Source organism: Scardinius erythrophthalmus, assembly GCF_964197995.2.
Source record: "Scardinius erythrophthalmus genome assembly, chromosome: 6".
Classification (NCBI taxonomy): Eukaryota; Metazoa; Chordata; class Actinopteri; order Cypriniformes; family Leuciscidae; genus Scardinius; species Scardinius erythrophthalmus.
In genome coordinates, this window is record NC_138226.1 from 50,469 (window position 1) to 78,454 (window position 27,986).

At 38.5% G+C, this 27,986-nt stretch overlaps 1 protein-coding gene across 1 annotated transcript; it reads right to left on the reverse strand.

Annotated features, from left to right (window-relative positions):
- Window positions 1-26,679, reverse strand: il1rl2 (interleukin 1 receptor-like 2). The gene is made up of 11 exons (XM_081367724.1): window positions 26,585-26,679; window positions 26,044-26,152; window positions 24,852-25,071; window positions 17,862-18,024; window positions 16,868-17,027; window positions 6,563-6,619; window positions 6,134-6,248; window positions 5,897-6,036; window positions 5,679-5,819; window positions 1,567-1,725; window positions 1-1,014 (listed from the first exon to the last, which is right to left on the reverse strand). The coding sequence occupies exons 2-11, from the start codon at window positions 26,099-26,101 to the stop codon at window positions 635-637; spliced, it is 1,593 nt and encodes a 530-aa protein (XP_081223850.1). The 5' UTR covers window positions 26,102-26,152; window positions 26,585-26,679; the 3' UTR covers window positions 1-634.
- Window positions 26,680-27,986: the final 1,307 nt, after the last annotated feature.

The following is a 27,986-nucleotide window of genomic DNA, read 5'->3' on the forward strand; positions in this document are numbered from 1 at the left end:
CCAATAGTTACTTTTTTATTAATTATAATAAAAATTACAATATACACCTATGTCACCAAATAATTCCAAAAAATTCAGTTGGCAAGCAGCTATGACATGAATTCAGACGAAAAAAATCAGTGATTGTTTTTGTTGCATTGTTTTGTTTTGTTTTTCTCCAAAAAAATAAGAATTTACAGAAACTTTTGTCTGACATGAACTGTAGAAGCTGTAAAAGCTGACTATTATAAAAAAAATTGAAGGAAAAACAAATAATAATCATAATCAACTAAAAAATAAAGGAAAAATAAAAACAAACAAACAAATAAAACGAATAGAAAGGAATGGCTGTTGCTCAAACAACTGTAAACAGTGTTGAGGTTTTGACTGTGTCCCAGACTAAACTAAACACTGTCCCAGACTAAAATGCATGTTTGAGCTGTTTTAACTAAAAGCATATCTTAAAGATGTCAGTGCCATTGTTTTGTCTCTAGATTCAGACCAGTAATGTTTTTTTTTCTAGGGCACATTTACAAAATCAACTTAAATGCCCTAATAGAAATAAGGCCTAATCCTGGCTTAATCTAAATATAATCTAATCCTGTCTGTGAAACCAGGCCCAAATGTGCAGCTGCACTAGTTCAACATGCTGTATTTACCGCCTCTGAGCCGGAGGCATGTGGTAACGCACGTATTTCCAGAACCTCCTGTTTGCACGATCACTGGCGTTCTGCCTCCACCTGAGGATGCCTTTGGTGCGACGGATGAAGCGCAGAGACTCGGGCAGCAGATCTTCTTCAACACCGTCCTCCACCTGCACCAGGAGGACCTTCAGACCCTGCTTCACCAGAGCGTCATACAGACCAACTCGCTGCTCATACGCCGCACACATCTGGGCAGAGGACGATTTTTCCAATTGCACAGCATCGTCTGATATCAGTGATTTCTTGGTGGCATCAGTTTGAGACTGTGACGTAAGAACAATGATCAGCCTTCGACTTCGGCTCATTCTGTCAGCAATGACTTCATGCACCGCTGAAAAAGAGACTTGATTAGTGTCAAACTTTTGATTTTTAGCTGGATTGCACTACAAAATACACTCAAAAATATTTAGGTCTGAATTTAAGATTTGTGTATTTTTTGCATATAAAATTTCCATCCATTTGGATTAAAAAAATAAAAAACAAAAAACAAATAAACTTAACAAAATTCATATTTGTCAGTCATACATAATAAAACGGGTCAGAATTATGACAAAAAGAATCATGGCATAGTTTAAGAATAACTATTTGCATCTATTTCATTTATTTAAATAATCATATTTTCCATTTAGTGAAAAACGGTGTGAAAACATTCATTCATAATTTGAACAGGATGTTATTTTATTTTACTTCTTACATTAAACAATTTGAATGACTAATTTGATGAAATGATTGAGGGAATCATGGGGGGAGAAATCAAGTTATTTCAGAGCAAATACATAAATAGACATTCATACTGTCTAAAGGCTGAAAATGGTTGAGATACATATTTTTAGCTATAGACCGAGCAGACCCAGTTGCTGTGTTCATGTGACAAGATGTTTACCTTCCCCAGGAAGTTCATCACGGCCACTGATGAACAGTTTATAACCATAAAGATCTTCAAGCATCTCAGGAAGGAAATGCAGGGCAAAGGTCATTGCGGAAGATGAGATGAGTTGGTCACCATGGAGATAACTCACATACGCATCATATGACTTTCCATCTTAAATGAAGCATAAGAATAATCATTACACAATAAAATTACAATATAATTATAATTTGATGATTAATATTGATGAACAAGCAGTGCTATGCAGTTTTTGTCACTGATTGCTGATTGTGATTCAGGTCTGAGAATCAGGTCCCTTTCTGTCGTATCTGATACATGCTTGAATTGAACAATCAATGAGCTGTTCATCTTTGAGGCAGATTTTCAGTCAATATTCTATTGTTTATTGTGGAGATTTTGTCCACAACCCATTTTTAAATTTTAAACTAATATCAGGGCTATTATTTTCAGTTCATTTTATTCACATTACTGTAAAATGATTTGAAAAAAAAAAAGTATATTCTAACATAGTCAAGTCAAGTCATCTTCATTTATATAACACTTTTAACAATGTAGATTGTTCCAAAGCAGCTTTACAGTGATAATAGGAAATTAAAGTAACAGAGATTATTTTGGCTTTACAGCAGATCTAGAATAAAGTTATTGTCCTGCTAAAGTTAGTTTTGATTGATTCACTTCCGTCGCAAGATCATTAGTTATTAACTTAGGGGCCGCTGACACGACACCGTTTGAACAGAAAACTCTTCAAGTTCTCTCTGCACGAATTTTAAAAACGCAAACCTGTGGGAACTAGGGCTGGGCGATATATTGCATGACATTGTTAGGCACATCTCGTCAGTAAAGCCGGTTCCTTGATTAGTAGTAAATCGCCATCACCTGCTTTCAGATGGAGCGGCATTTACTACACAGAGCCGTAGTTCACTGACAAGCTGAGCCATATGGCATTAATTATCGCATTACTACTAATCAAGGAACCAGCTTTACTGACGAGATGCGCCTAACAATGTCATGCGATATATCGCCCAGCCCTAGTGAGAACGCTGACGGCGCACATGCGTATTACGAGTTCAGTCTATAGGTATGCACATTTGAATATATGTGCGCAGGCGTGTAGTCCTTCCCTACAAACCAACCCTCAACATACTACTTGTCTGGCCTTAAAATTTATAATACAGAATTTTTATCACTTCCGTGTAGCCATGCGAACCGGAATCATCCCGACAACGCTTTATCTGTAGAGCGGTAAAGGGAGGGGAGGGAGGCCTTCACATGGAAGAACCTAGTTGACACTTCAGGACTGCGTTGTCGTGCATTATGATACTATTATTTAACTGGCTTGCTGTAATTTATTAGCCTAGAAATCTAGACGCACCCTAGCGGCAGCAAAATGTATTTTGCAGCCAGGGTAGTCTAGCAACTCTCAATTGACTTTCGAGCTGCAAAAACCTAAATTGGGTCAGGCCAATCACATCGTGTATAGAGTAGGCGGGGCGGGCTTAACATAATGACGACATTTGCGACTGTTCCCTGCTTACGTTACTTGAAAACAAAGAATGGCTGCTGCTGCTGGAGAACAGTCTTTCGAATCGCTTTGGCCGTGACTCTGTCTGGAGGACTTGGAGTTTTTCTTTGAGAAAAGAGCAAAGAATGGCACTAACCCATTCTTAAAAAAAGGAAGATGTGTTCGTAGTTTTGCCGGCCAGATTCAAAAGTTGAATCTATCAATTAGCTCCGCTGTTGGGAAAACGCTGTGGTTGGTTGAAGCGCTCTCCTATTGCGTGCAGAGGGAATTTGAAAGACAGCCGTTTATCCCGCCCCTCGGATTGAGCCATGTCTATGGTGAGTTGCCAGACCTAACATCTTGATGTAGGTCTGGCTTGCCAGGCTAGTAATCTATAGTAATATCTTCAGAATTACTGAGAAGTCTTGTTTCAAATATAATACTTTTGAAGTGTTGGTGCTTAATGTAACACTACAGTATATAGTGTAAATGATAAATCAAACTTGAGATTTGTGCTGGCTACTGTATACAGGCCACCAGGGCACCATACAGACTTCATCAAAGAATTTGCTGACTTTCTATCAGAGTTAGTACTGGCTACAGATAAAGTCCTAATTGTTGGTGATTTTAATATACATGTAGATAACGAAAAAGATTGAGATTGAGATGGGATTGAGATTTAAAGACATTTTGAATCTGAATTAGAAAACAAGTGTCAGGACCTACTCATTGTCATTACTTTAGATCTAATATTATCACATGGAATCAATGTTGATGCCGTCGAAATTCTGCAGAAGAGCGATGACATCTCAGATCAATATCTAGTCTTGTGTAACCTCCATTTAGCCAAGGCTCCAAAGCCAACTCCATGTTACAAATACGTAACACAACCTATCACTTCTGCCACTAAAGATTGCTTTATTAATAATATTCCTGATCAGTTTCATCTCCTCAGCATCCCAGATAGCTTAGAAGAACTTGATATTGTGACAAAAAGCTTTTGACTCTCTTTTTTTCCAGCACTTTAGACTCTTTCTTTTAAAGAAGATTAAAGAAAATAGTCCAACGCCGTGGTACAACGAGCACACTCGGCCCTTAAGAGAGCAGCCAGAAAAATGGAGCGCAACTGGAAGAAAACAAAACTAGTTTTTTTTTCGCATTTCATGAAGAGAGAGCACGATTGCTTACAGAGAGGCCCGAAAAACTGCTAGATCTGCTTATTTTTCAACCGTATTAGAAGAAAATAAACAAAACCCTAGAAATTTATTTTAAACAGTGGCTAAATTAATGAAAAATAAAGCTTCAATCCCAGACTTTTCCGAGCAACACAGCAGTAATGACTTTATGAACTTCTTCACTTATAAGATTAATAATATTAGGGAGAAAATTATAACTATGCAACCATCTACTACAGTATCACATCAGTAAGTGCATGTAATGTCCCTAAGGAAAAAATGTATTTATTCATTGCTATTGAAGAGGAAGAATTTCTGGTTCTTACCAGAACCAGGAAGTATGACCATATTAACCCAGTTCTGTCAACACTGCATTGGCTCCCTATTAAACATTGTATAAATTTTAAAATATTGCTGATCACTTACAAAGCACTAAATGGTTTAGCTCCGCAGTGCTTGAGCGAGCTCTTAACGCATTATAGTCCTTCACGTCTATTGCGATCTCAAAATTTCGGCCAGTTGATGATACCTAGAATATCAAAATCGACTGCTGGCGGTAGATCCTTATCCTATTTAGCACCAAAACTCTGGAACAGTCTTCCTAATATTGTCTGGGTAGTCAGCCGGCTCCGGGCCATATCCAGATCAGATGGAGGACCTGCGCCTTTTTTTCTCCATTATGCCCTGATGGAGTTTTGGTTCCTTGCCACTGTCGCCTTTTTCACCTTTGTTGCCATTTGCTTTTGGCTTGCTTAGTTCGGGATAATAAATTTAACAATTATTTTAATAGTCAACAATATTATTGATCTGCCTGCATTGACACCATTATATGAGAACTGAACTGAGCTGGACGATGACATCACGGTTTTCTCCAGAGCGGCTGTGTATATATATATAAATTAACTAAATTAATAACTTTTTTACAACAAAAATTAAACATCACTGAACTTACTTAAGCTGGACTGTGACACTATTTTCTTCTGGAAACAAACTTTGTTGCATTATTTTCCTGTTACCTCTGTAAAGCTGCTTTAAAACAATCTGTATTGTAAAAAGCGCTATATAAATAAATGTGACTCGACTTAAATTTAGGCTGATTAAAAATGCTGTATTACAGTAATGATATTCTAACCAGACTATAAAAAGAACAGGAGTTAAAATAAAAAAAAACATTCAAATGCATTATGATAATGAGAATTTTAAAATGTGCTTAATTGTTATGAAAATAATGTTTTTTCAACAACAACAAAATTATGCAAAATATAATTTCTATTTTTTCAGTTGATTTTGATGTTGCTGTGAAATTCACCCACTTGTATTTCATAATAAATAATTAATGCATTTATGATCGAATCAGTTTGATTTTTAAACGAAACCATTGACATGTAATTGAAAGCATCTCTACAGAAAAATCAGAGGTAAAGACATACCGCTGCATACGGCAGAATACGAGCAAACATCCCTGTAAACCAGAACCAGATCGACTCTGAAGAAGAACGCCAAAGCGACCAGTAACATGACCAGAGCCACCAGACCGAGGCCGATCCAATAATGATGCTCCTTCTGACTAGCTGAGAGAAAAAGAGAAGGAGCAAGTTGGAAAAGGGGACATAATCAAAAGTATTGTCCAATGCAACCTAGACCTGACCTAGGATAAGCCGGACTATTCCAAAATCTGAACCTGCCGGGTGTTGAACGACACATTTGAGATCAATGTTCAGATATTCAGCTGTGACTTCTGAGATTGATAAATCAGAAAGTTTGTACAGCTGCTCGCTCTCCTCCTTGCTGGAAAAATAAGACATGCAGAAACAAAATGGTTAGTCACATCATAAACAAAACACTCTCTCATTATATAAAGAGCAAACGTATCTTTTGTCCTTACGTGAAGCTCTCGTAGCTCAGATCAAGAGAATCAGGGTCACTCATCCAGTATATCAAAGTTTCGTCCATGTCGTTCTCCCCAACAAGAGCTTTGCAGCTCAGATTGAAACTTTCACCTACGGTCACATGAATATATTATTGCGCTTTTCAAAATGTTTCGGTTTCATGACTTTTCTTTATATTGCAATTCAATAAACTCGTCTTCATATCATTCTAATTCAAATTCAATTTAATATGCTGTGTTTTTTTACAAATTCAATTTAAATTCACACTCCTATATAATTCCTAAATGCTAATATTTTTGCATTCGTTTTTTTCACAAAAGATCACAAAAACGCATAAATGGCCTCGAGTTAAAACAGTGCAAGTACTAACTCGATTTGACACGCACAGCAACAGAAGAGTTAAACGTGTCATCGCCGTCACTCACCTAGTGTTACGGTGTGTGTTTCTTGCTTTGGGAAGATGATTTTAGGCTGCGTCACCACTGTTACACACAGAGAAACATTCATCACATCATCCATCAGAGTCTCTCCATCAGCGCTGAACTGCCCTCAACTGTGTGTGGATGTTATTAGGGCATGCACTTCTCATTTCAGGTTCTTAATCATTTTACTATATCAAATTAAAGGATTTTGAAACTATGCAGGATTTTTTTTTAAAAATAAAATAAAATCAAATAAAATTCCCTTTATAAATCCCAGTCAGCAGAAGATTGTGCGCACATGTGTCTTCTCCCCAAAATAACCATATATGGAGCTTAGAACAAATAGTTTTACTATGCATATCCTCATCTGCATATCATTTGCATATAAATATTCATCCACATGATAACATGTTTAACGGTACAAGACATTTGGAAAACATGAGATACGGATGTGCCGTCACATTACACTGATAAAATCATTTAGTAGCCTATCCTTGCCTTTTTTTGTATAAATAAATCAAATAGTAAGCTATAAAATAGGCTACATTTCAGAGAAAGATTTTCTCAATCTGTTCCACTGACTAAATAATATTTTTAATTGAAACAGATAGGCCTTGTGCATTATTTGCAAGAAAATATTTTCTCAGACAATATGCTCTTATCATGATAAGCAATTATCTCTGTAGTTAAAACATTAAAACACAACACGCCACAAGAAAAGTGTTCAAATGCAATTGCATCCACTACAAATATTTCTATTTATTGAATATATAAAATGTTGCAACTTCTCAGTAATGATTTCATGTAATTTAAGTAAGTAATTTTAATTTATAAAGCACATTTACACAGCGCAAAACTGACCAAAGTGCTGTACAATGAATAACTAAAAGACAAGTAAAAAATAAAAACACATAGGGCCCTATTTTAACGATCTGAAACGCAAGTGTCAAAGCGCAAAGCGTAAGTAACTTTGTGGGCGGGTCTTGGCGCTGTTGCTATTTTCCCAGCGGGATAAATGACTCTTGCGCCAGGCGCAAATCTAAAATGGGTTGGTCTGAAGTAGCTTCATTATTCATAGGTGTGGTTTGGGCGTAACGTGAAATAAACCAATCAGAGCGCCATCTCACATCCCCTTTAAGAGCAGGCGCGCTTTGTTCTAAAGCGGATTCCTATTATAACGGCGGATTTGCCAGGCGCGCGCCAGGAGCGGTTCACAGCCAAGGAGAGCAACGCTCTCGTCAGGGACGTTGGGGATGGAGAAACCCACCCAAATTAACATCGGTTAAAAAGGCGTATGATAATTTGGGTAAATGTGTAAGCTAGATGTATGCTTTTATAATAAATTGTCTATCTATCTATCTATCTATCTATCTATCTATCTATCTATCTATCTATCTATCTATCTATCTATCATAATAATGTATGATTTGCAAAAATGAAAACTGCTGCTTCTGTGTAGATGAGAGAATCAAAGTGTATTCGCGTTGTGCACACGCTACATTGATTATGGCCAAGCATGCGCCCTTAAAATAGCATATGAATAACATGCGCAACGCGCCACTGACTTTAAACTATTTTTTCCTGGTTAGTGGCGCAATTGTTTTCTAAACCTGCAAAATAGCATGAAGGAACGTTTGCGCCGGAACACGCCTCCTTTTTTGCGCTGAAGGGAGCGCAAGTTCATTCCCTAGTTTAGCGACGTGCTTCTGTGGAGGGAAAAGCGCGCTTTGCGCGGGTGCAAAATAGGAATGATACATGCGTCGGTGTACAAAGTCAATTGTGCTGGGTGCAAGATAGGGCCCATAGAATCAATAATCATAATTATATAAAACATGAATAAAAAGAAAACCTTCAATATCAGGGCACACAACACAGAAATACAGAAAACAAACAGGAGTGCCAGGTTAGGGAACAAGGAAGGCCAAGGAATAAAACATTTTTAGCCTGGATTTGAATGCAGCAATGCAGGGGGCAGATCTAATATCCTGGGGGAGCTGGTTCCACAAACGTGGGGCAGTAACTGTAAAGGCTCTATCACCCCTCTGTTTAACCCTCTGGGGTCTAAGATGTTTTTGGGGCCCTTGGGATGTTTTGACATGCCCTGACATTTGTGCTTTTTTCAGTTATTTATAAACATGATAATGGCAAAGGTGTAAATTCACTCTATATGGCACAAACAGGGCTACCATAATATGCGAGCAACATGTATGTAGATGTTTGTATTTTTAAGAGAATAATGTTTATGCGTGGTTATTTAAAAAAAAATAAAAATGAAAGTTGCTGAAATAAGACCACAAAACTCATACTAAATATGTGTCCACAAGACTTTTGACTAATGGATGTTGTCGCTTCGAGTTCTGGCTTCAAAATTATGTGAAAATAGTCTTGCTTTATCGTTCACATAAAACAATTTATTAATTTAAATTGTGTAAGACAGGGTTAGGTAGTTAGTTAGTTCGTGACATCATCGCGTACAATAGAAGTCCCATTTCATTGGCAAGGTGCCAACCAATAAAACGGCTCCTTTGAACCCCCCGCTCCCGCCCCCCTTTCTCTCTCACCGCCTCTGAGTTTCAAGTGCACAAGTTAGTTTTGCACCTGATATATCGCGAAAAGAGTAGCAAAAGTCAAGGCGCGAAATTTGAAATTGCAGTGACAGATTTGAGAAGTTGCAAGTGCCTAATTGAGGTAGTACTGCGAATGTGAACGTAAGATTAAACGCAAAATATATATTACAAGTTTGTGTCTGTTGTTGTATTTCTGTGAATGGCATTTTACACATTTGTGTCTACTTGCAGTGCCGGCCCGAGCCTTTTGGGGGCCCTAAGTAGAATTTGATTTGGGGGCCCCCTCCCACCACGCGGAGTCACCTGTGCTTGACGATTATTGACACAATGTCACTCTATAATGTTACATTATAAATTTATACAATGAGGTTATGTATTAATACAAAATAAATAGCCTACTTAATAAAAAATAGATACTTTTTCTATAAAATAATATAACAATCACACAATGTACAAATCACAAAAAATGTTTTAACTTTTTCTTTACTCTTTTACTAACTCTTTGAAACTTCTGAAAACAAACTGTCAAAAAACATATTAAAAAAAAAATATTTGCAAAATATCCTCCAACGTTTTGCAACCCTTTGCAGTTTGAATGATGTCTTATATGAACATGACGGAGTATATGTTTATGTTTCCACTGTTCGATCGCGCCCGCGCCTCACACACACACACACACACACACACACACACACACACACACACACACACACACACACAACATATTCCAGCACTGCAATCTTGACATCGCAGCCTGTTCGTTATAGCCGTAATAAAATATAATAATAAAATAGTCAAACTAACATATACAAATTACACTGCTCTTTTTAAAGTCAGTAGTAGCCTACAATTCGTACCATTCAGCGCTGCGTAGCCTAAGCACCGCTCCACTGTGATGTTTCCAAGCACATTTTTGCGCATGTGAAGAGAATGATTTTTTCCCTCGATATTGGATTTCAAGCACATTTTTGCGCTTATGAAGAGGATGATTTTTTCCCACGATATTGGAACATGGGTGAAGTACAAAGAAGCCTATAATAAAGAATAGTTTACCATCCAAATCCATCGCGAATGTTGAAACATTTTGATTCTAATGAGAGAGATCCGCTTTCACTTTCGCTTTAAATTAATTCGTTTTGGCTTGTTTATAGTTATTTTTTTATTCTTGTTCTGTTCTGAATATCATTAAATTTAAAGGATAAATCATTGATCAAATCAAATTTGTGTGAAATGGCTTAACATTACCGTGACTTTGCGCACAAATTTTCTATGCACGCGAGGTTATGCGCATATGACTCAAACACTGGCAGAGACAGCAGCAGTTGTAGGCAGGTATATTGATCATGAAATCAGAATTTTCTTGTCTTGAATTATCCATTCATTAATTTATGTCACTTGTTTAATTTAATTAATATGTAAAAAAAAAAAAAAAAAAAAAAAAAAACTCGCCTGGGGGCCCCCTGGTGGCAAGGGGGCCCCAAGCAGCCGCTTAGTTCGCTTATGCCTCGGGCCGGCCCTGTCTACTTGTCTGCAGCTTCAGATTCAGAATACAGGTTTGTGACTATTGTATGCGAGTGCAAATTTCAACATTCAACTTCAGATTTTTATTTTACAGGTTTTCACATTGGAGCTGTGAGTGTAAATGTTCATGTACAAGTGCGAATATTTATTGTACAAGTTCTCAAATTCACATCTACGTGCTCTCGAGTTTTGCAACTCTTTTACCTTCATATCTTTGTTTCCAAACGCAATGACTTCAGTTTTGTCTTTGTTTACCTGAAGAAAGTTTTGGCACATCCAACTGTTGACTTCATCAATGCATTGGCACAAGGATTCAATGGGGCTGTAATCGTTAGGCGATAGGGCTAAGTAGATCTGTGTGTCGTCTGCATAGCTGTGGTAAGCAATTTGGTTCTTTCTCATTATTTGGCTCATTGGGAGCATATACAGGTTGAACAGGAGTGGTGCAAGAGTTGAGCCTTGAGGGACTCCGCATGTCATGGATGTCCAATCAGACTTGTGGTCTCCTATACTCACATAACCTCTCCCATCTAAGTATGACCTGAACCATTTTAGGACTATCCCAGAAAGCCCCACCCAGTTTTCCAGCCTGTCAAGAAGTAAGTTGTGATCGACAGTGCCAAATGCAGCACTGAGGTCAAGTAGTACCAGCACTGATAATTTGCCTGAATCAGTATTTAAGCGAATATCGTTTATTATCTTTATCTCTGTGCTGTGGTGCGGTTGGAAACCAGATTGAAAATTGTCAAAGTATCCACATTTGAGCATAAGAATTTGTTCAGCTAATTGAAGACAACTTTTTCAATGATCTTGCCTATGAAAGGAAGATTTGAGATCGGTCTATAGTTGCTTAATATGGTCTTAACCAGATTGCTCTTTTTCAGGAGGGGCTTGACAACTGCAGTTTTCAGGGAGTTTGGAAAACTGTTTAACTGTTTAACACACTTTTGAAAAAAGATGTGGGAAGTGTGTCAAGAGCACAGGTTGATGTTTTAAGGTGCTGTATGGTTTCTTCCAAAATTTTGCCATCACTTTCTTTGAAATCAGACATAGTTACTACTTTCTCAGGTGGTCTGATCTGTCTGACCCCAGTGCAACTCAAGGACGTGCTGATCACCTTTTTGATATTATTGATTTTCTCAGAGAGGAAAGAAGCAAACTCCCTGCACTTGCTGTCTGAGAGCATTTCACTGGGAATCTGGCTTGGGGGGGGGGGGTTGTCAGTCTCTCCACATTAGCAAAAAGAGTGCATGTGTTGTTTAAATTGCTGTTCATAATATTTGAGAAGAAAGTCTATCTAGCTTTGCCTAGTTCCATATTGAAAGCATGAAGGCTGTCTTTGTAGATGTTATAATGGACTACAAGTTTTGTCTTCTGCCACATGCGCTCTGCTTTTCTGCATTGTCTTTTCATATTTTGCACTGCTATTGACTTTCTCCAAGGTGCTTTTTGTCTGCCACTCTTCTTCCTGACTTTCACAGGAGCAACATAATCAATTACACTTTTAACTTTTGAGTTAAAAGAATCAAGGAGAAAATCAACAGAGTCAGCAGATATGCTTGGTGTTAAGGATATAGCCTTCATAAATAGTACACTAGTGTTCTCATTTAAGCATCTCTTCTTGACAGACACAGATCTAGCTTCAGTGGCAGGAGAGATCAATATATCAAAGAAAATACAGAAATGATCAGACAGTGCTACATCCTTAATAACAATCAATGAAATGTTTAGACCCTTACTGATACAGTAAGTAAATCTAGAGTGTGTCCATGATTGTGTGTGGGTCCATGTACATGCTGAGTCAGATCAAAAGTTTTTAAAACAGTTTTGATTTCTTTTGCCATATTGGTTTCTGCATTATTTATGTGAATGTTAAAATCTCCAGCAATGGCAAAACAGTCAAACTCTGAGGTAATTGTTGATAACAGTTCTGTAAAGTCAAAGGCTGGAGAGTATTTTGGAGGCCTTTAAATAATGATAAGTCAAATAAGTGATATTCGATACCAGACCCTTCTTTCGAATATCTACCCAGATATTCGAAAGACGGGTAATTCCCAAATTATATTTGCTTACATTGATAGATATCTTTAAAAAGAGCAGCTAGACCCCCACCTCTCTTAACAGCTCTGCAGACACTCATAAAAGTAAAGTTAGGAGGGGATGTTTCATTGAGGATTGTTGCACTGCAGCTGTCTTCTAGCCAGGTTTCATTTAGAAGCATACAATCCAGGTTGTTTGTGGTTATTAAGTCGTTGACTAGAAGTGATTTATTTTTAAGTGAGCGGATGTTTAAAAGTGCTAACTTAACAGTCTTACTTTTTGTCCCCACAGCAATCTTAGTTTGATGTGTAATAGGCACCAGATTAGTTGGGTTTGCTGTACCGCTATTGAAGGCCTTAGACTTTTTATCTTGTAATAGAGTTAAGTAGTAAGTTTCATATGTGATACTAAATTCCTCAATTCAGTGAGAGAGATGGGCTGAAATTGGTTAAAAGTAGCCAGTACCCCTGAATTTGGAGCGAGTGTATGTGAAAGGTGCTACAGAGTCAAGTATGGAAGAGCAAGATGAATGAAAAAGGGTAACTGATTCATCCGGATTAGAGGAGAACAATGCCGCTGTTGCAATAGTAGATGCAACATTTCCACTCAAAAAACTATCAGAAAACTGAACTGCAGTAAGAGAATGTATCCGGCGAGAGTGATGATCCTGAAATCCTGACAGTTTGCAGGGGACTGAAAAGGGTGATGTTAAATATAATGGGCTTATTATCAGAGAAAGTGTCCTCCTCAAATCACAATATTATCAACATTAAAACCATAAGATAACATTAAATTAAGTGTATGTCCCAGTAGCTTATGAACAATTAGTTGGGCAAAGTTCACTAAAAACAGACGACTGGCCAACTCCAGCGCTAATCCATGTCTCGGTTAAAAACAGAAAATCCAGATTGTGACGAGAAAAAAAAAGTAATTCAGAACGAAAGTCTTGTTAGACACTGACCTGCTATTGACCAGGGCCACTTTTGCTTTTGAGTAAACCGCAGCCTGGGGGCAACAAGAGTATTCCAAAGGGCGGATGTTCAGCGAGTTTACCCCACCGCTATGGATACGCAATCTCGGTTGAGCAGGGCTAACGGGCATTTGGGGTCGATGCAGGGTAATGTATGTGACAAGAGTACCTCAGATCCCACGAACGTAGAGCCAGGTAGTGATCTTTCCGACCTAGAATGTCTGCAGAGAGCTGGCAGGGACCTAATTTTGTGGGAGAAGCACTCGCTCCTCTCCTGAACTTCACCCGGACGCCTCCACGTTTGCCTCGGCGCCTCCGAAGCTTCCTCCGGTTAGATACAGCAAGGTAGCCGAATGATGCACTCAGAGATGGGGTAAATAAACGGAGGGTGACATCCGTCGTAAAGAACAGGGGTCACCAGTGCGTTTCTGAGATCCAACAAACTATTCCGATCATAGGACCTTGTAGCAGCAACAGTAGCAGCAACAGAACAGTACCGACATAGCGAAAGTGACAACACAAACAAACATAGTAGAAGTTGACGGAGCTGACCATAGATATCATATATAAACGCTAGATGTCTCGTGCGCGCTGCTGGCCAATGGAGGTCGACGTCAGCACATGGCGGCCATCATGCCACAGGCAGCTCGCTCACTCGTTTAATGGTGCATGTACATTTAAATAACCATAACTTGCTCAATTTTCTACCGATTTTCAAACGGCTTGGGATGTTCTAAATGTCAGAGGTGTAGTAATGACACTGCATACATACACTGCATACATATGAATAATTATAACATACATGTTCAAGCATTCGTAATTATAGCCACGTTAATAACGTTTGTAAGAAACCAAACCGTTTGTAAATCCGTCAAGATTTCAGCGAGATATGAGGATTTGTGTGCGTGCTGATCATTCACTTTACATTAAGCCTGCCTGTGACAAGATGGCCGAACCGTGATGCCGGAAGTGACTGCGCCATAAGACATCTAGCGTTTATATATGATATCTATGGAGCTGACGGCAAGCCGACAAACACACTGGCGCCATCTTGCTCACGTCACATTAATGACGTGAGCAAGATAAGATTTAAAATGTAAGTGTTTAACCCCATTAATGAGAATGGCATATTTCATCTAAATGTTTATATCAGAAGTAAAATATAGTTTAAATCATTCTTTTATTTTAACTGTTATTGTGAACATGCACTGTATTTATGATTAGGACTCAGAATGAAGATTTATGGTTTTACTTCATCTGCCATTATATATGCCGTCAGTTTCACTAAACGGCCCAACGCGCTCGCTGGCACGGACATTTAAGAAGGGATGGATATTTGCTTCATATGATAGGCTTGGTGAGTGAAATTATATTTGCATTATCTTTCTATATATATATATAATTTTCGTTAAATTTTCTGTCTAAAAGTGACCAAAAAACAACCGTAACTTCTGTTGTGTGCAATTCGCAACCTCACCACTAGATGCCGCTAAAAATTACACAGTGCACTTTTTCTCCAGAGCGGCTATAAATTAACTAAATTAAAAACTTTTTTACAACAGAAATTAACCATAACTGAACTTACTTAAAGGTGCTGTAAGTGATGCGACGCGTTTTTTATCACATACAGCAAACATCTCCTCACTATCCGCTAGCTGCCTGTCCCCTGAACACACTGTAAAAAAACACGGTCTCTCTAGACACCACAGGCTCCACAAACGGCAACAAAAACAAACTGGGCTCACCCGCACCACGAAACATAATAAACAGAGTTCCAGCCAATAACCGACAAGAAGTATTGGAGGGTGGGGTTTGGGGGGTTAGTGCGCGTGCACGTGAAGGGGGTGTGGAGGAGAGAGAACAGAGAAGCATGAAGAGGGAAGTTTGAATTATGGCCGACACATGACCAAAGAGACGACATTCCGATGAACAAATTGCAAAGAAGAGGGACAAGGATGAGGGACAAGGATAAGAAACACACGAAGTACCGAATTTACATCGGAAAAACCTTCGAAAGGTGGCGAGAACTCCGCCGGCAGAAGGGCTTCCAATCCGACATAGTTGCTCTGTTTTTGCAGAACAGGTAAATCCATTTTTCTTTCTAAATTGACGTTCATGTTCGCCAAACCAACACAAGGATGTAATTAGCTAGATCTACGCAGTCAGCGTTAACTTTGGTGAATACAACATGTATGTTTCTAGCAGCGATCAATCTCTATTGTAAATGATCAAGCAAATTCACAGTAGGGCGACAATTTGTGTGAATGATGTTTTCACCCACTGTTTGTTATGAATTTGAATTTGAATTCATAGGCTATTGACAACATTGACTAAATTTGTTTACGAAGCCGCCGTTGTTTATGCTCACTGGGAAACGCGAAGCTAACGTTATCATGCTATTATTGCGTCCTTGTATGGGAGCTATTTCTAACCTCAGGTGGCGAGACGATTTTAAGATAATGTTTCTTTTTCTGCATTCTGTTCTGCAATATATAAAAGCATTTATCTAACTTGGCGACATTACACATTGAATGAAGTATCAGTAAAACTGAACTTTGGAGGAATACCCTAGCCAATGGTTCTCTTACTGCTGTTAGTACCGGGATAAAATCCTCATAGCCATTGTGAGACCTTATGCTGGTCCTGGAGCATGATAATGCCCAGCCTCATGTGGATAGAGTGTGTAGGCAGTTTTTAGATGACGAAGGCATTGATGCCATTGACTGGCCCTCACATTCCAGACCTAAATCCAATTGAGAACCTCTGGGACATTATGTATCAGAGCATCCAAAGCCGCCAAGAGTGTCCAGGAGCTCACTGATGCCCTGATCCAGGTCAGGGAGGAGATCCCATCGGACACCATCTCATCAGGATGTCTCATCCCAAATGTTGTCGTGAGCGGATATAGGCTCGTAGCCATTCACGCCACTGACCTACATTATGAGTTGTTGTGATGAACTTCATGCAAGTTGGATCAGCCTGTAACTTCTGTTTTTTACATTGATGTTTGGTATGATTTTGAATCCAGCCCTCAGTGTGTTGATGACACAAAATTTGGTTCTTAACAAATTATAGAATGTATAAATATTTTCAAATGTAATATTTCATTCATTAAAATCAAATGTGTGTTTTAAGAGTTCCCTTATTTTTTTGAGCAGTGTATTTTGAGTGCTGTAATTTTACTATAAAATGAATTGAATTGTCATTTACCAAAATCTGAAGGCAGGCTGTAGAGATCTGTAGTTTGGGCAGCAGAGTAGTTCAGCCCTTCAAAAGTAAAGTTCACAAAGCAAGTAAAGAGTCCAACCATCTCATCTGATCTGTTCACCGGGAAAACCCTCCTGTTTTCCCCTTTGAGTGGTTCGCAGTTCTACAGAAGGAGAACAGAGAGATTATAATGAGCATGTACACACACGCACAGGCAACGTTTAAAAGTTAAAGTGAATCCTTTAAATGAGAAGACCATGTACTGTACATAAGCTCAACATATTGATGACTAAAGCAATGTTTTGCCATTTACAAAACTTGTTTGACATTTGCTATTTTTGATGAAAGTAATATTAACCACCAGATGTATTAAAGTCAAATGATTTTTAGTCATTTTTAGCATGCTGAGCTAAGCTGGTCTTTTCAGCAATGCACACTTCAGTTCTGTTTCTGCTACACAGATCTTGTGTAAATGTGGTCACCACTTCTGTAAATAAATAAACTCAGTGTTTTAACAGAACAAGAACGAGATGTGGGCGGGGTCTCTATGCAAGCACACTGCACTCACAACAAAATTGATAAGCACATAATCATATTTTTTTTATTATTACACCATTTTCATATGATTAAAAATACATACTGAGTGACTGAAACAGTATGTCATAGAATACACTTGTTGCGTCAGTTTGAATGTTCTTTCATTTATTTTCAAGATCTGAGGTGAATTATCCATTGTTGCTTTAAGTACGGCTATAAATGACATTCAAACTCACATTAGACACTTTTAACATTAAATAAAGCACATAATCTGAACCTGAGATAACCATTGTCATAATTTGTATGACGTTGTTCCAGCCATGACGTTGCAGAAATAGAAACCGTTTCTAAAATAGAAATTGCATGTTGCGGCGTGTCCGGTCAGGAAACTGTGTTACAACCATATTAACCTGTAGTGTGAATATGTGTTTCACTTATGGTTTTTGCAGGCACCCCTTACCTTTCGCCAGGTCACTTGAGCTCCAGGGTCTAACTCAAAGACATGAGGAAGGAAACATATGAGTTCCTCTGTGCTCTTTACGTCGTCTATTCTGTTCCTTTGGGGGCATGTTTCATTCTGAACGGAGACCTCAAATATAATTTCCTGGGTTTCATTGCCATTTCTGCCACACAGAACACAAGAAGAACAACCGTTGGGATGAAAGAATGGCCGATATGGAATTCTGAACACAAAACATACAGTGCCAGTGCAAAGCTGTTTTTATTTTATGTTTGCATATTTACACTCTACACCTTGGTTTTTATTTGATAATTCTCAGTTCTCAATATTTGGTTTAGCACTAGAACCACCAGGGACGTTGTATACATAAAACCACCTGTGGGTAAAATGTATCCATACAAATGACTACTGTTTTGATATGGCTAAAAAAACTCATTATGCCACTGTCTTTACAAAGTAAAGTCTAGAGTCATGAAATTATTGTTTTTGTCCTGTTGTTTTATGTTCAAGACTATTTTAAGCAGGCTAATCACTTTTCTTAATGGTGAATATAGGCTAACCCAGCCTGCAATGACAACGAGAATTAGAAGGAAATAAATACATATTTGGGTGGTGTAATATTATAATAAAATGTCATTAATCACACATTAAAATTATTTAAATGACTAAAATACCCTAAATAGACAATAATGAGCTATAATAATTCACCGCACAGCATAGGATGTATGATGCAACGACAAATTCAAGCGCACAGTTTCACCTGATTAATTATTAATTTGTTTAGTTATATCATTTATAATCTGAATATAAGAGAACAACACCAATAAACTTGGGTTTATTATAACAAAAAGTTCATTACATCATAGATTGGAAATATTTTTTTCAGGAAAGGGTCAGACTTGAATAAATAGCAAGATGCTTTTACTCCAAACTCACTTCATAACGTCAGTTGAGCTCCTCCTTCTGTGAGATGATGAGCTTCTGACACAGAATAAGGCAGTCGTGTGTTTATTAGTCATGTTTAATCGATCAAATCGTTTCAATCTTCTGTTTATTCAGATACAGATAGTGTGATGCCCGATAGGAATTTCCTGGAATTATGTGTGTTATCGTACTTCAGCGGGGCATATTTGGCGTGTGTGTGTGAGACGCCCTCTGGTGTTCAGAGGGATATGTGGTGTGTGTGTGTGTGTGTGTCTGACGCCCTCTGGTGTTCAGATGGAGTGTGTGTGAGACGCACTCTGGTGTTCTGAAGGATATGTGGTGTGTGTGTGTGTGTGTGTGTGTGTGTGTGTGTGTGTGTGTGTGTGTGTGTGTGTGTGTGTGTGTGTGTGTGTGTGTGTGTGTGTGTTTGTGTGTGTGTGTGTGTGTGTGTGTGTGTGTGTGTGAGATATGCCCTCTGGAGTTCAGGTGGAGCATTTACTACCGTTCAGCCGCTGCACTGACAAACTGAGCATAAAATAATCACAGCCTTTGCCAAATCGCGTGCAGTTTCATTGTGATTAATCGCGCAGCCCTAGTAGCGACTAATTAACAATAAAAATTACATAATTTTAAAATTAATAATTAATCAAAAGTTTGAACATTTATGAGTAGGCTAAAACACCTTCATTTGCGCAACACAGCGCAAAAATAAAGGCATTATATTGGTTAATTTGACCTGCTGGCGGTTTAAGGTATATTTTAATATACCTGTGTATATTAAAATATACCTAGTGTCGGCCCACATCTGGCATGCATTGAATCCACATGTAACTGATGTGGCCCGGATCTGGGCCGACACTATGTTGCTGTCTGAGGGGAATTGTAAATAACACAATTTTAGTAAAGTCATTGATTGGGCGATTTTATTTTAAAAGCTGTTATGTACATTCGAAAAACAGCCATGGATAAATTTTACCCTGTGGTGGTTCTAGTGTCAGATTCTTCTGATGAATCCTCCACTACGTTAGAAAGAAGAGTTGGATATTTGTTAAAGAACCCTGATCATTCCGCCATTTCATTTTCATTTAAAAAAAAGACTTGTTAATACCAAGAGACTGTTAAAATGACTCAGTTCCATTTTGAATGACCAAAAGAGTATGAACATTTTCAAGTCAAGTCAAGTCAAGTCAAGACAACTTTATTTATATAGCGCTTTTCACAATACAGATTGTATCAAAGCAGCTTCACAGTATTAAATAAAATAGTACATCAGTGTTTGTTTCTGGTGTAAAACATCCACTTTTGGTAATGCAGATCAATAGCACTGTTGAATCGATTAATCAATTTAAGTATCCCCAACTGAGCAGGCCAAAGGCAACAGTGGCAAGGAACCGAAAAACTCCATCAGGTGACCTAATGGAGAAAAAAAAACCTTGGGAGAACCCAGGCTCAGTCGGGGGCCAGTTCTCCTCTGGCGTTTATGAAGTAGAGACCGGATTTAACTGTAAGATTAAAATATTATATGAATGCCTGGCTGAAGAGATGCGTCTTTAATCTAGTTTTAAACTGGGAGAGCGAATCTGAGCAACGAACAGTATCAGGAAGACTATTCCAGAGTTTTGGAGCTAAATGTGAAAATGCTCTCCCTCCTTTGGTGGATCTGGATATCCTAGGTATGACCAAAAGCCTCGAATTTAGTGATCTTAAAGAGCGCGATGGATTATAGGGCGATAGAAGATCCGTTAAATAAACTGGAGCTAAGCCGTTTAGGGCTTTATAAGTCAGTAGCAATACCTTGTAATTAATACGGAACTTTATAGGTAACCAATGTAGTGATGATAAAATTGGTGTTATATGGTCAAACTTTCTTGATCTAGTAAGAACTCTAGCGGCGGCATTTTGGACTAACTGTAGCTTGTTTATTGAGGATGCAGGACAACCAGCTAATAAAGCATTACAGTAATCTAGTCTCGAGGTCATGAATGCATGAACTAACTTTTCTGCATCAGAAACTGATAGCATGTTACGTAACTTAGCAATATTTCTAAGGTGAAAAAAGGCTGTTTTTGTAACATATGAAATATGATTTTCAAAAGACAAGTTACAATCTAATATAACACCCAGGTCTTTTACTGTAGAGGATAAAGTAACAGGACACCCTACTATGTTAAAGTTGTATTGTGAGAGGTTTTGTGGGTGGTTTTTTGAACCGATAAGTATTACCTCTGTCTTATCTGGATTTAATAAAAGAAAATTGTGCGTCATCCAATCTTTTATATCTTTAACACACTCTGTCAATTTAGATAATTTAGCGTTTTCATCCGGCCGTGATGAAATATATAGTTGAGTGTCATCAGCATAACAATGGAAACTAATTCCATGTTTCCTTATAATATTTCCAAGTGGCAGCATATATATTGAGAATAATAGAGGGCCTAACACAGATCCTTGCGGCACTCCATAGTTTACTGGAGTTATGATCGATTTTTCTCCGTTTAAATAGACAAAATGGTAGCGGTCAGATAGGTATGATCTGAACCAGCTTAATGCTTGTCCTTGAACACCGGTATAGTTTAAGAGTCTAAGAGTATTGTGTGATCTATAGTATCGAACGCAGCACTAAGATCAAGTAAAACTAGTATTGAGATACAGCCTTGGTCAGAAGCTAAGAGTAAATCATTTGTGATTTTAACAAGCGCAGTTTCAGTGCTATGATGCGGCCTGAACCCAGACTGAAACTTTTCATAGGTGTCATTTTCTTGCAAGAAAGAGCCCAGTTGGGCAGACACAACTTTTTCTAATATTTTGGACATAAAAGGAAGATTTGAAATGGGTCTATAATTTGCTAGGTTATTTGGGTCTAATTGTGGTTTCTTAATGAGAGGTTTTATAACTGCCAGTTTAAATGTTCTTGGAACATGACCTAAAGATAAAGACGAGTTAATAATATTGAGGAGAGGCTCTTCCACTATAGGTAACACTTCTTTCAATAGTTTAGTTGGTATGGGATCTAATAAACATGTTGTTGTTTTAGAGGAAATGATAAGTTTATTTAACTCTTTTTGTTCTATAGTTGTAAAGCACTGTAATTGTTCTTGCGGGGTGATAATCGAGGCTGAATTATAAGGCGCGATTGAAGATTGAACGTTTACAATTGTGGATCTGATGTTTTCTATTTTCTCCGTGAAAAAATTCATGAAATCATTACTACTAAACTGTAACGGAATATTTTGTTCAGGTGACGCTTGTTTATTTGTTAGTCTAGCCACGGTGTTAAATAAGAACCTAGGATTGTTTTGGTTATTTTCTATTAGTTTGCGGAGGTGCTCAGCCCTGGCCGCTTTTAGGGCCTTTTTATAGCGTGACGAACTGTCTTTCCAAGCGATTCTAAAAACCTCTAAATTAGTTTGTTTCCATTTACGCTCTAAATTACGGGTTTCTCTCTTTAGAACACGAGTAGTATTGTTGTACCATGGTGCTTTAATTTTCTCTCTGACCTTTTTTAGTCTCATAGGTGCAACAATATCCAATTTTCCAGAGAGAATGGTGCTCATAGTGCTGGTTAGTTCGTCTAGTTCATCTGTTTGTTTAGGTTCAGGCAGCAGCTGAGACAGATCCGATAAGCAATTTGAAAAATTATCCATGGTGGATGGAAGGATTGTTCTGCCTAAACGATAACGCGGCGCAGCATGATATATTACCGGGGTACGTAATATGCAAGTTAACATGTAATGGTCAGTTACATTATCACTTTGCGGAATGATATATATATCGGTTGGATCGGTTCCATGTGATATAATTAAATCGAGTGTATGATTAAAACGATGAGTTGGTCCGGTAACGTTTTGCTTAACCCCAAAGGAGTTTAATAAGTCTATAAACGCAGCCCCTAACGTATCATTTTGATTATCTACGTGTATGTTAAAATCTCCAACAATTAATATTTTATCGACATTGACCAATAGATCTGAGAGAAAATTTGCAAATTCTTTTAGGAAATCAGCGTAAGGCCCTGGTGGTCTATATACGGTAGCCAAGGCTAAAGATAATAGGGATGTTTTTCTATCATCTAAGAGCGTAACATTTAGTACAAGTACTTCAAATGAAATAAACTTATAACCCGTTTTCTGAGTAACATTGAGAATATCTCTATAGATAGTTGCAATACCGCCGCCACGACCAATCAGACGGGGCTCGTGCTTATAGGAGTATCCTGATGGAGTAGACTCATTTAGACCGAAATAATCATTTGGTTTAAGCCAGGTTTCAGTAAGGCAAAGTACATCGAAGTTATTATCTGTGACTATTTCATTTACAATAACTGCCTTAGGTGTGAGTGATCTAATGTTTAAAAGACCTAGCTTTAGAAATTGTTTTTGTTTACTAATAGCAACATTTTCTGTTTTAATAACAATTAGATTTTTCCTAGATCCTGCAGTAGATTTATTATTTGATCGCACTAAACGAGGAATAGACACAGTTTCTATGCAATGTTCTACACTAGTATTTATATCAGTTAATTTGGTGCAGCAGAGACTATGATTTGGACTTTTGGTTACTAGTCAAAAGGTATTTAACATTTTGGAGATGTTATCTGACAGAAGATCCGATCCGAATCTGTTTGGGTGTAAGCCATCAGCACGGTAAAGCCTAGGACGCTCCCAAAACAGATTCCAATTATTTACAAAGAGCAGTTTCTGCTCATTGCACCATGACATTAACCATTCATTAAGCGCAAATAATCTACTAAACTTGTCATGTCCTAGTCGGTACGTGGGAAGCGGTCCTGACACAATGATCGTTATATCAGGCGATGTGCTGCGTACCGTATCGATCAGATTCCTGAAGTCTTTCTTCAGAACTTCCGTCTGGCGCAGCCTGATGTCGTTCACTCCCGCGTGCAATACCAAAGTTCCGACGCGCTCGTTATCGTTCAGAATCTCGGGAACGCGAGCAGCAATTTCAGAAACACAAGCACCAGGAAAGCAGTGACTGTGCACCTTATTTTTACCTGATGTAGCATGGACGTGCCGAACAATGGAATCACCGATGATCACAGCATCGCGTTCTGTTTCGCGAAGAGCGGAGAAGCGGTTTTGTGTGGATAACTCGAAAACCGGGAGGGTCGGAGAGGGTCTTGGTCTAGACCTGACTCGCGTCTTCCGCTGCGGAAATATCCAGGCTTCTTGGTGGCGTGTTGGAGCCGGAGTGAACGAGACCATGGCTGATCGCGACCTTGGCGCTTGGGACCGATGCCGAGTAACGCACGGAGTAGACGAGGTCGGAGTCAGCGGGTTAGTAAAATTAATCTCTGATTTGTGAGCATCAGCGCATGATGTTTCAAGAGCCAAACGCCGGTCTCTCAGCTCGGCCTGTCTCACTAAAAGGTCGTGGATCTGTTTCTCAACAGCTTCCAGCTCAGACTGTACCGCGTGCAGCTCAAATGTGTCCTCACCTGCACCAAAAGGTAGACTACATACATCTGATATATTCGCCATTTTAACAGATGGACAGTAAGTTAGCAACGACACTACCAGTGATGCTATCTATTAATCCTAATTTCTGACAAGCGTCTTAGATATAATCCGTCTTTTAAGTGGTACGGGTGTAGAGTAGACGCACGATAGGTGAAAAATGTTTGTAAGTGAGTGTTGAGAAGACGCGTTCAGCCGTGATCCCCGGGAGTAACCTATAAGAGTGTCCAGCGTTGGATCACTAACAGGCTTGAGACACGTCTGCTCAACAGTCCGCGTTGTAACTATGAGGTTTGAGCAGTAGTGCTTCTCAGTGAGGAAAAGTGGAAAATGTTTGTTGTAAGTGAGTTTAAAGAGTAAAATCAAGAATTATAAATCAAATTGATAGAGCTCCAAAGACAACAACGCGTTCAGACGCGACGCATGCGCATTCGACAACAGGAAGAAAAGTAAATTTTCAACTTTACTAACATTGTAAATGGACCTTAGCAGGAAAAAAACAACATGGTTTGTGGATAAACAAGTGGGCTTCAGTATTCAGTATGCACGTGTCAAACCCAACTCATAGAAATGTAGTGAACTGAAGCAATACCTGCTGAAACAGGAGTACTCTCCGCTGTGGATGAGGTCAGCTGGAAGGAACCACAGCATGTTGTCCTTAATGATTATTCCAGTGATATTTCCCAAGCTCTGACTGGGAACACGACTCCAGCTCACACTCACATTCTGACCGTTTCTATTGCACTGAAGATTAAATACAACACCAGCAACAAAGTTCTCTGATCTGCGTTGCGTCATGTGCATCTCCATCTCTTCAAGAGGAAAACATGAAAAGAAATTTGTCAGTGAGGGACTAATTACTGTTTTAATACAAGTGTAGAGGACAGTTTTCAAATGACAGGAGTACTAGTTATTCCATGTCAATTAACCCTGAATTATGTTTGCACTTATGGTTAGCACAACAGGTCAAAGATCATCAGGGTCAGGACAAATGTAGGGTTGCTGACATTTCTGTATGAAACAGTGTTGTTCTATATGAAACAGTGTTTTGTATGAAACAGTGTTGTTATATATGAAACAGTGTTGTTATTCTCACACAGAACGGAGTTTGTCCCATAGAGTAGCTTAAGGTATATGCACATTAAAGGGTATATTAAAGGGATTTTGTGTATGCCCAACCATTTTATACCTCAAACACCACTAGCAGACCATACTAATTCTCAGAAATCTGAAAAATAATAATTTAATACAAAAATTACATGGTTCTAATTTTTAAGTGCCACTGTTTAAAATAATATCATTGAGCATTGTTGAACATGTCTAATCGAAGCTGTTGTAGAATTAAGTTGCAAAACAAATGTGTTCATGTGTACTTATTTTGAGTGTCTCTTTTACTTATATTCTTGAGTCACAATTAGCGAAGTCTGAACTTTGCTTCTGAGACGTTAAAGAACAGAAAGTAAAAGGGGCAAAGGCTGATTTCAGTTCAGCTGAGGAGAACACAGAACGCGTTTTAAGGTCAGCATGTAAAAGACACTGAACGTATGAATTGGGGAAAATTCTACATAGTTAACGCCTAGAACTGAAACTTCAACATCATCACAAACTATGGTAAATGATGCAATAGATAATATCTAATCAATGCATAGATATTATTCATTCTTTCCCGTTGAACAACAGCGAACGCGACAGAAACAAACTCGAACTGTAAGTCCAAACTTTCCTCATGGAGCAACATGATCATAAATCGAACCATTAAATTCACTGAAAACAGATACCCTTACCTGCAAACCAAAGGGTGGATAGTAAAATCCACTGAAAATAAACTGTGAAAAAGCTCATATCGGGTTTTCGTGGCGTTTAATGTGGTTTGACCGGTTCTAACAGCAGCGCCTGCATTGACAACAGAAAACAGAGACAAACACAATATTCATTACAGGCTTTAAAACACTGTCTGACAGAAACTTCATCCATTACGAAACTCAATTACAAAGCATGTCATATTTCCCGTTTTCTCCTGAGAAACATAACAAAAGTCATGCATTTCAGTTATGAACGCAATATTCTCTGTGCAAGTTTAACTATTAACGGTTATAAAACTATCATAAACGATCAATAGGAATTAAAACTTCAAAATGATGCTCAGTCTCTGGTTTTCCGTGTGATGTTCGTGTGTCAGGGATGATTGCAGGAAGCATGAGGGATTTCCCCGAAGAAATATGCGTGTGTGGGACAAAGTTTAAAGTCGATATTTAGACTATAATAACACACAAAAGTATAGACATACAGTTTTCTTACTGAGAGTGAAGGGTTAGTGAGTCTTACCTCAAGCAGCTGATCAGACAGTAAGAGCTCAGAAACAGCGCGCTTCTCGGAATCTCTTCCAGACTGCCACACACTGCCTCACACACACACACACTGACCACGAAACACTATTTCTGCTGAACATGCGGTTTAACACGATCGTGAAGGGAAACGCTTCCCAACGCTTCAGAAACACAAACACCTGCCAATAACCGTCAGTCTCAGCGCAGCATTGCTATTGCACTTTTATGTATTCTCTATTACGCATAATGGAAATCATTTCAGTTCATAATGGAAATCATTTCAGTTCATAATGAAGTGAACGTGGTGAATTTTTCTCTTTTGATTTGAGTGTAATATTTGAATTATATGCCCTAAATTAAACCCAGTCACTTTTTTTAAGTGAGTGAAAGAATAAAGCCGCCTCTAATGATACAGATGAGCACAGATGTTTAATTTCACTTTATTTTTAAAATGAGCCTGAGTGTCTGTCTGATCTGAATGAAGTCCGAATGTCACAGAAACTGGCAGCATTGAACGGAAACCTGTGGAAGAGAATCTGGGTCACTCTTTGTGGTCGTTGCCTTTTCTGAAAATCTTCTCATGTCATTTTCTGTACTTCTAGCAGCCAAAGTGAAGAAGGGCTAACCAATGCCTGTCCTTAAACAGGTTTCGTCAGCTATTGGTCAGGATGAACAGATACTCACGGGTGCTCAAACAAACAGAGTCAAGTCAAGTCAAGTCATCTTCATTTATATAGCGCTTTTAACAATGTAGATTGTCTCAAAGCAGCTTTACAGAGATAAGCGTATAATTTAAGGTAACAGAGATTGTTTCGGCTTTACAGCAGAGTTAAGTTATTTCCATCTAAAGTTAGTTTTAATTGATTTGGTTCCGTCGCAATGATCATTTGTTATTAAATTAGGGGCCGCTAAGACGACACCACTCTCTCTACACAGACTTTAAACGCGACCCTGTGAGAAACGCTGATGGCGCTCACATGAGCATTTAGAATGGGTTCTATAGTTATGTGCGTTAGAATATACGCAGGTTTGGAATTCCCTACAAGCCAAGCCTAAACAAAATACTTGTCTTTCCTTATAAATTTTGATAAGGAATTTTATTTTATTTGTTGCTTTGGGGTAGACCGCGAGACGAATTTTCCCGACGCCTTATCTGTAGAGTGGTAGTGGGATCCTCCATAGGGAGAGACTAGTTGGCACTTCAGCACTGCGTTGTCATCGGTCCAGGTGAAGGTCCTTCGTCAGATCTGGATACGGCCTGGATCCGGCAGGATCAGGAGCAATGTAAACAGAGCAATGTTTAAGAAATGTCACAGTGTTACACTTTTCAGAAAGTCAAACTACCAAAGGATTACTTACTGAGAGGTGGTATTTTAACATTAAAGTGCCCCTATTATGCT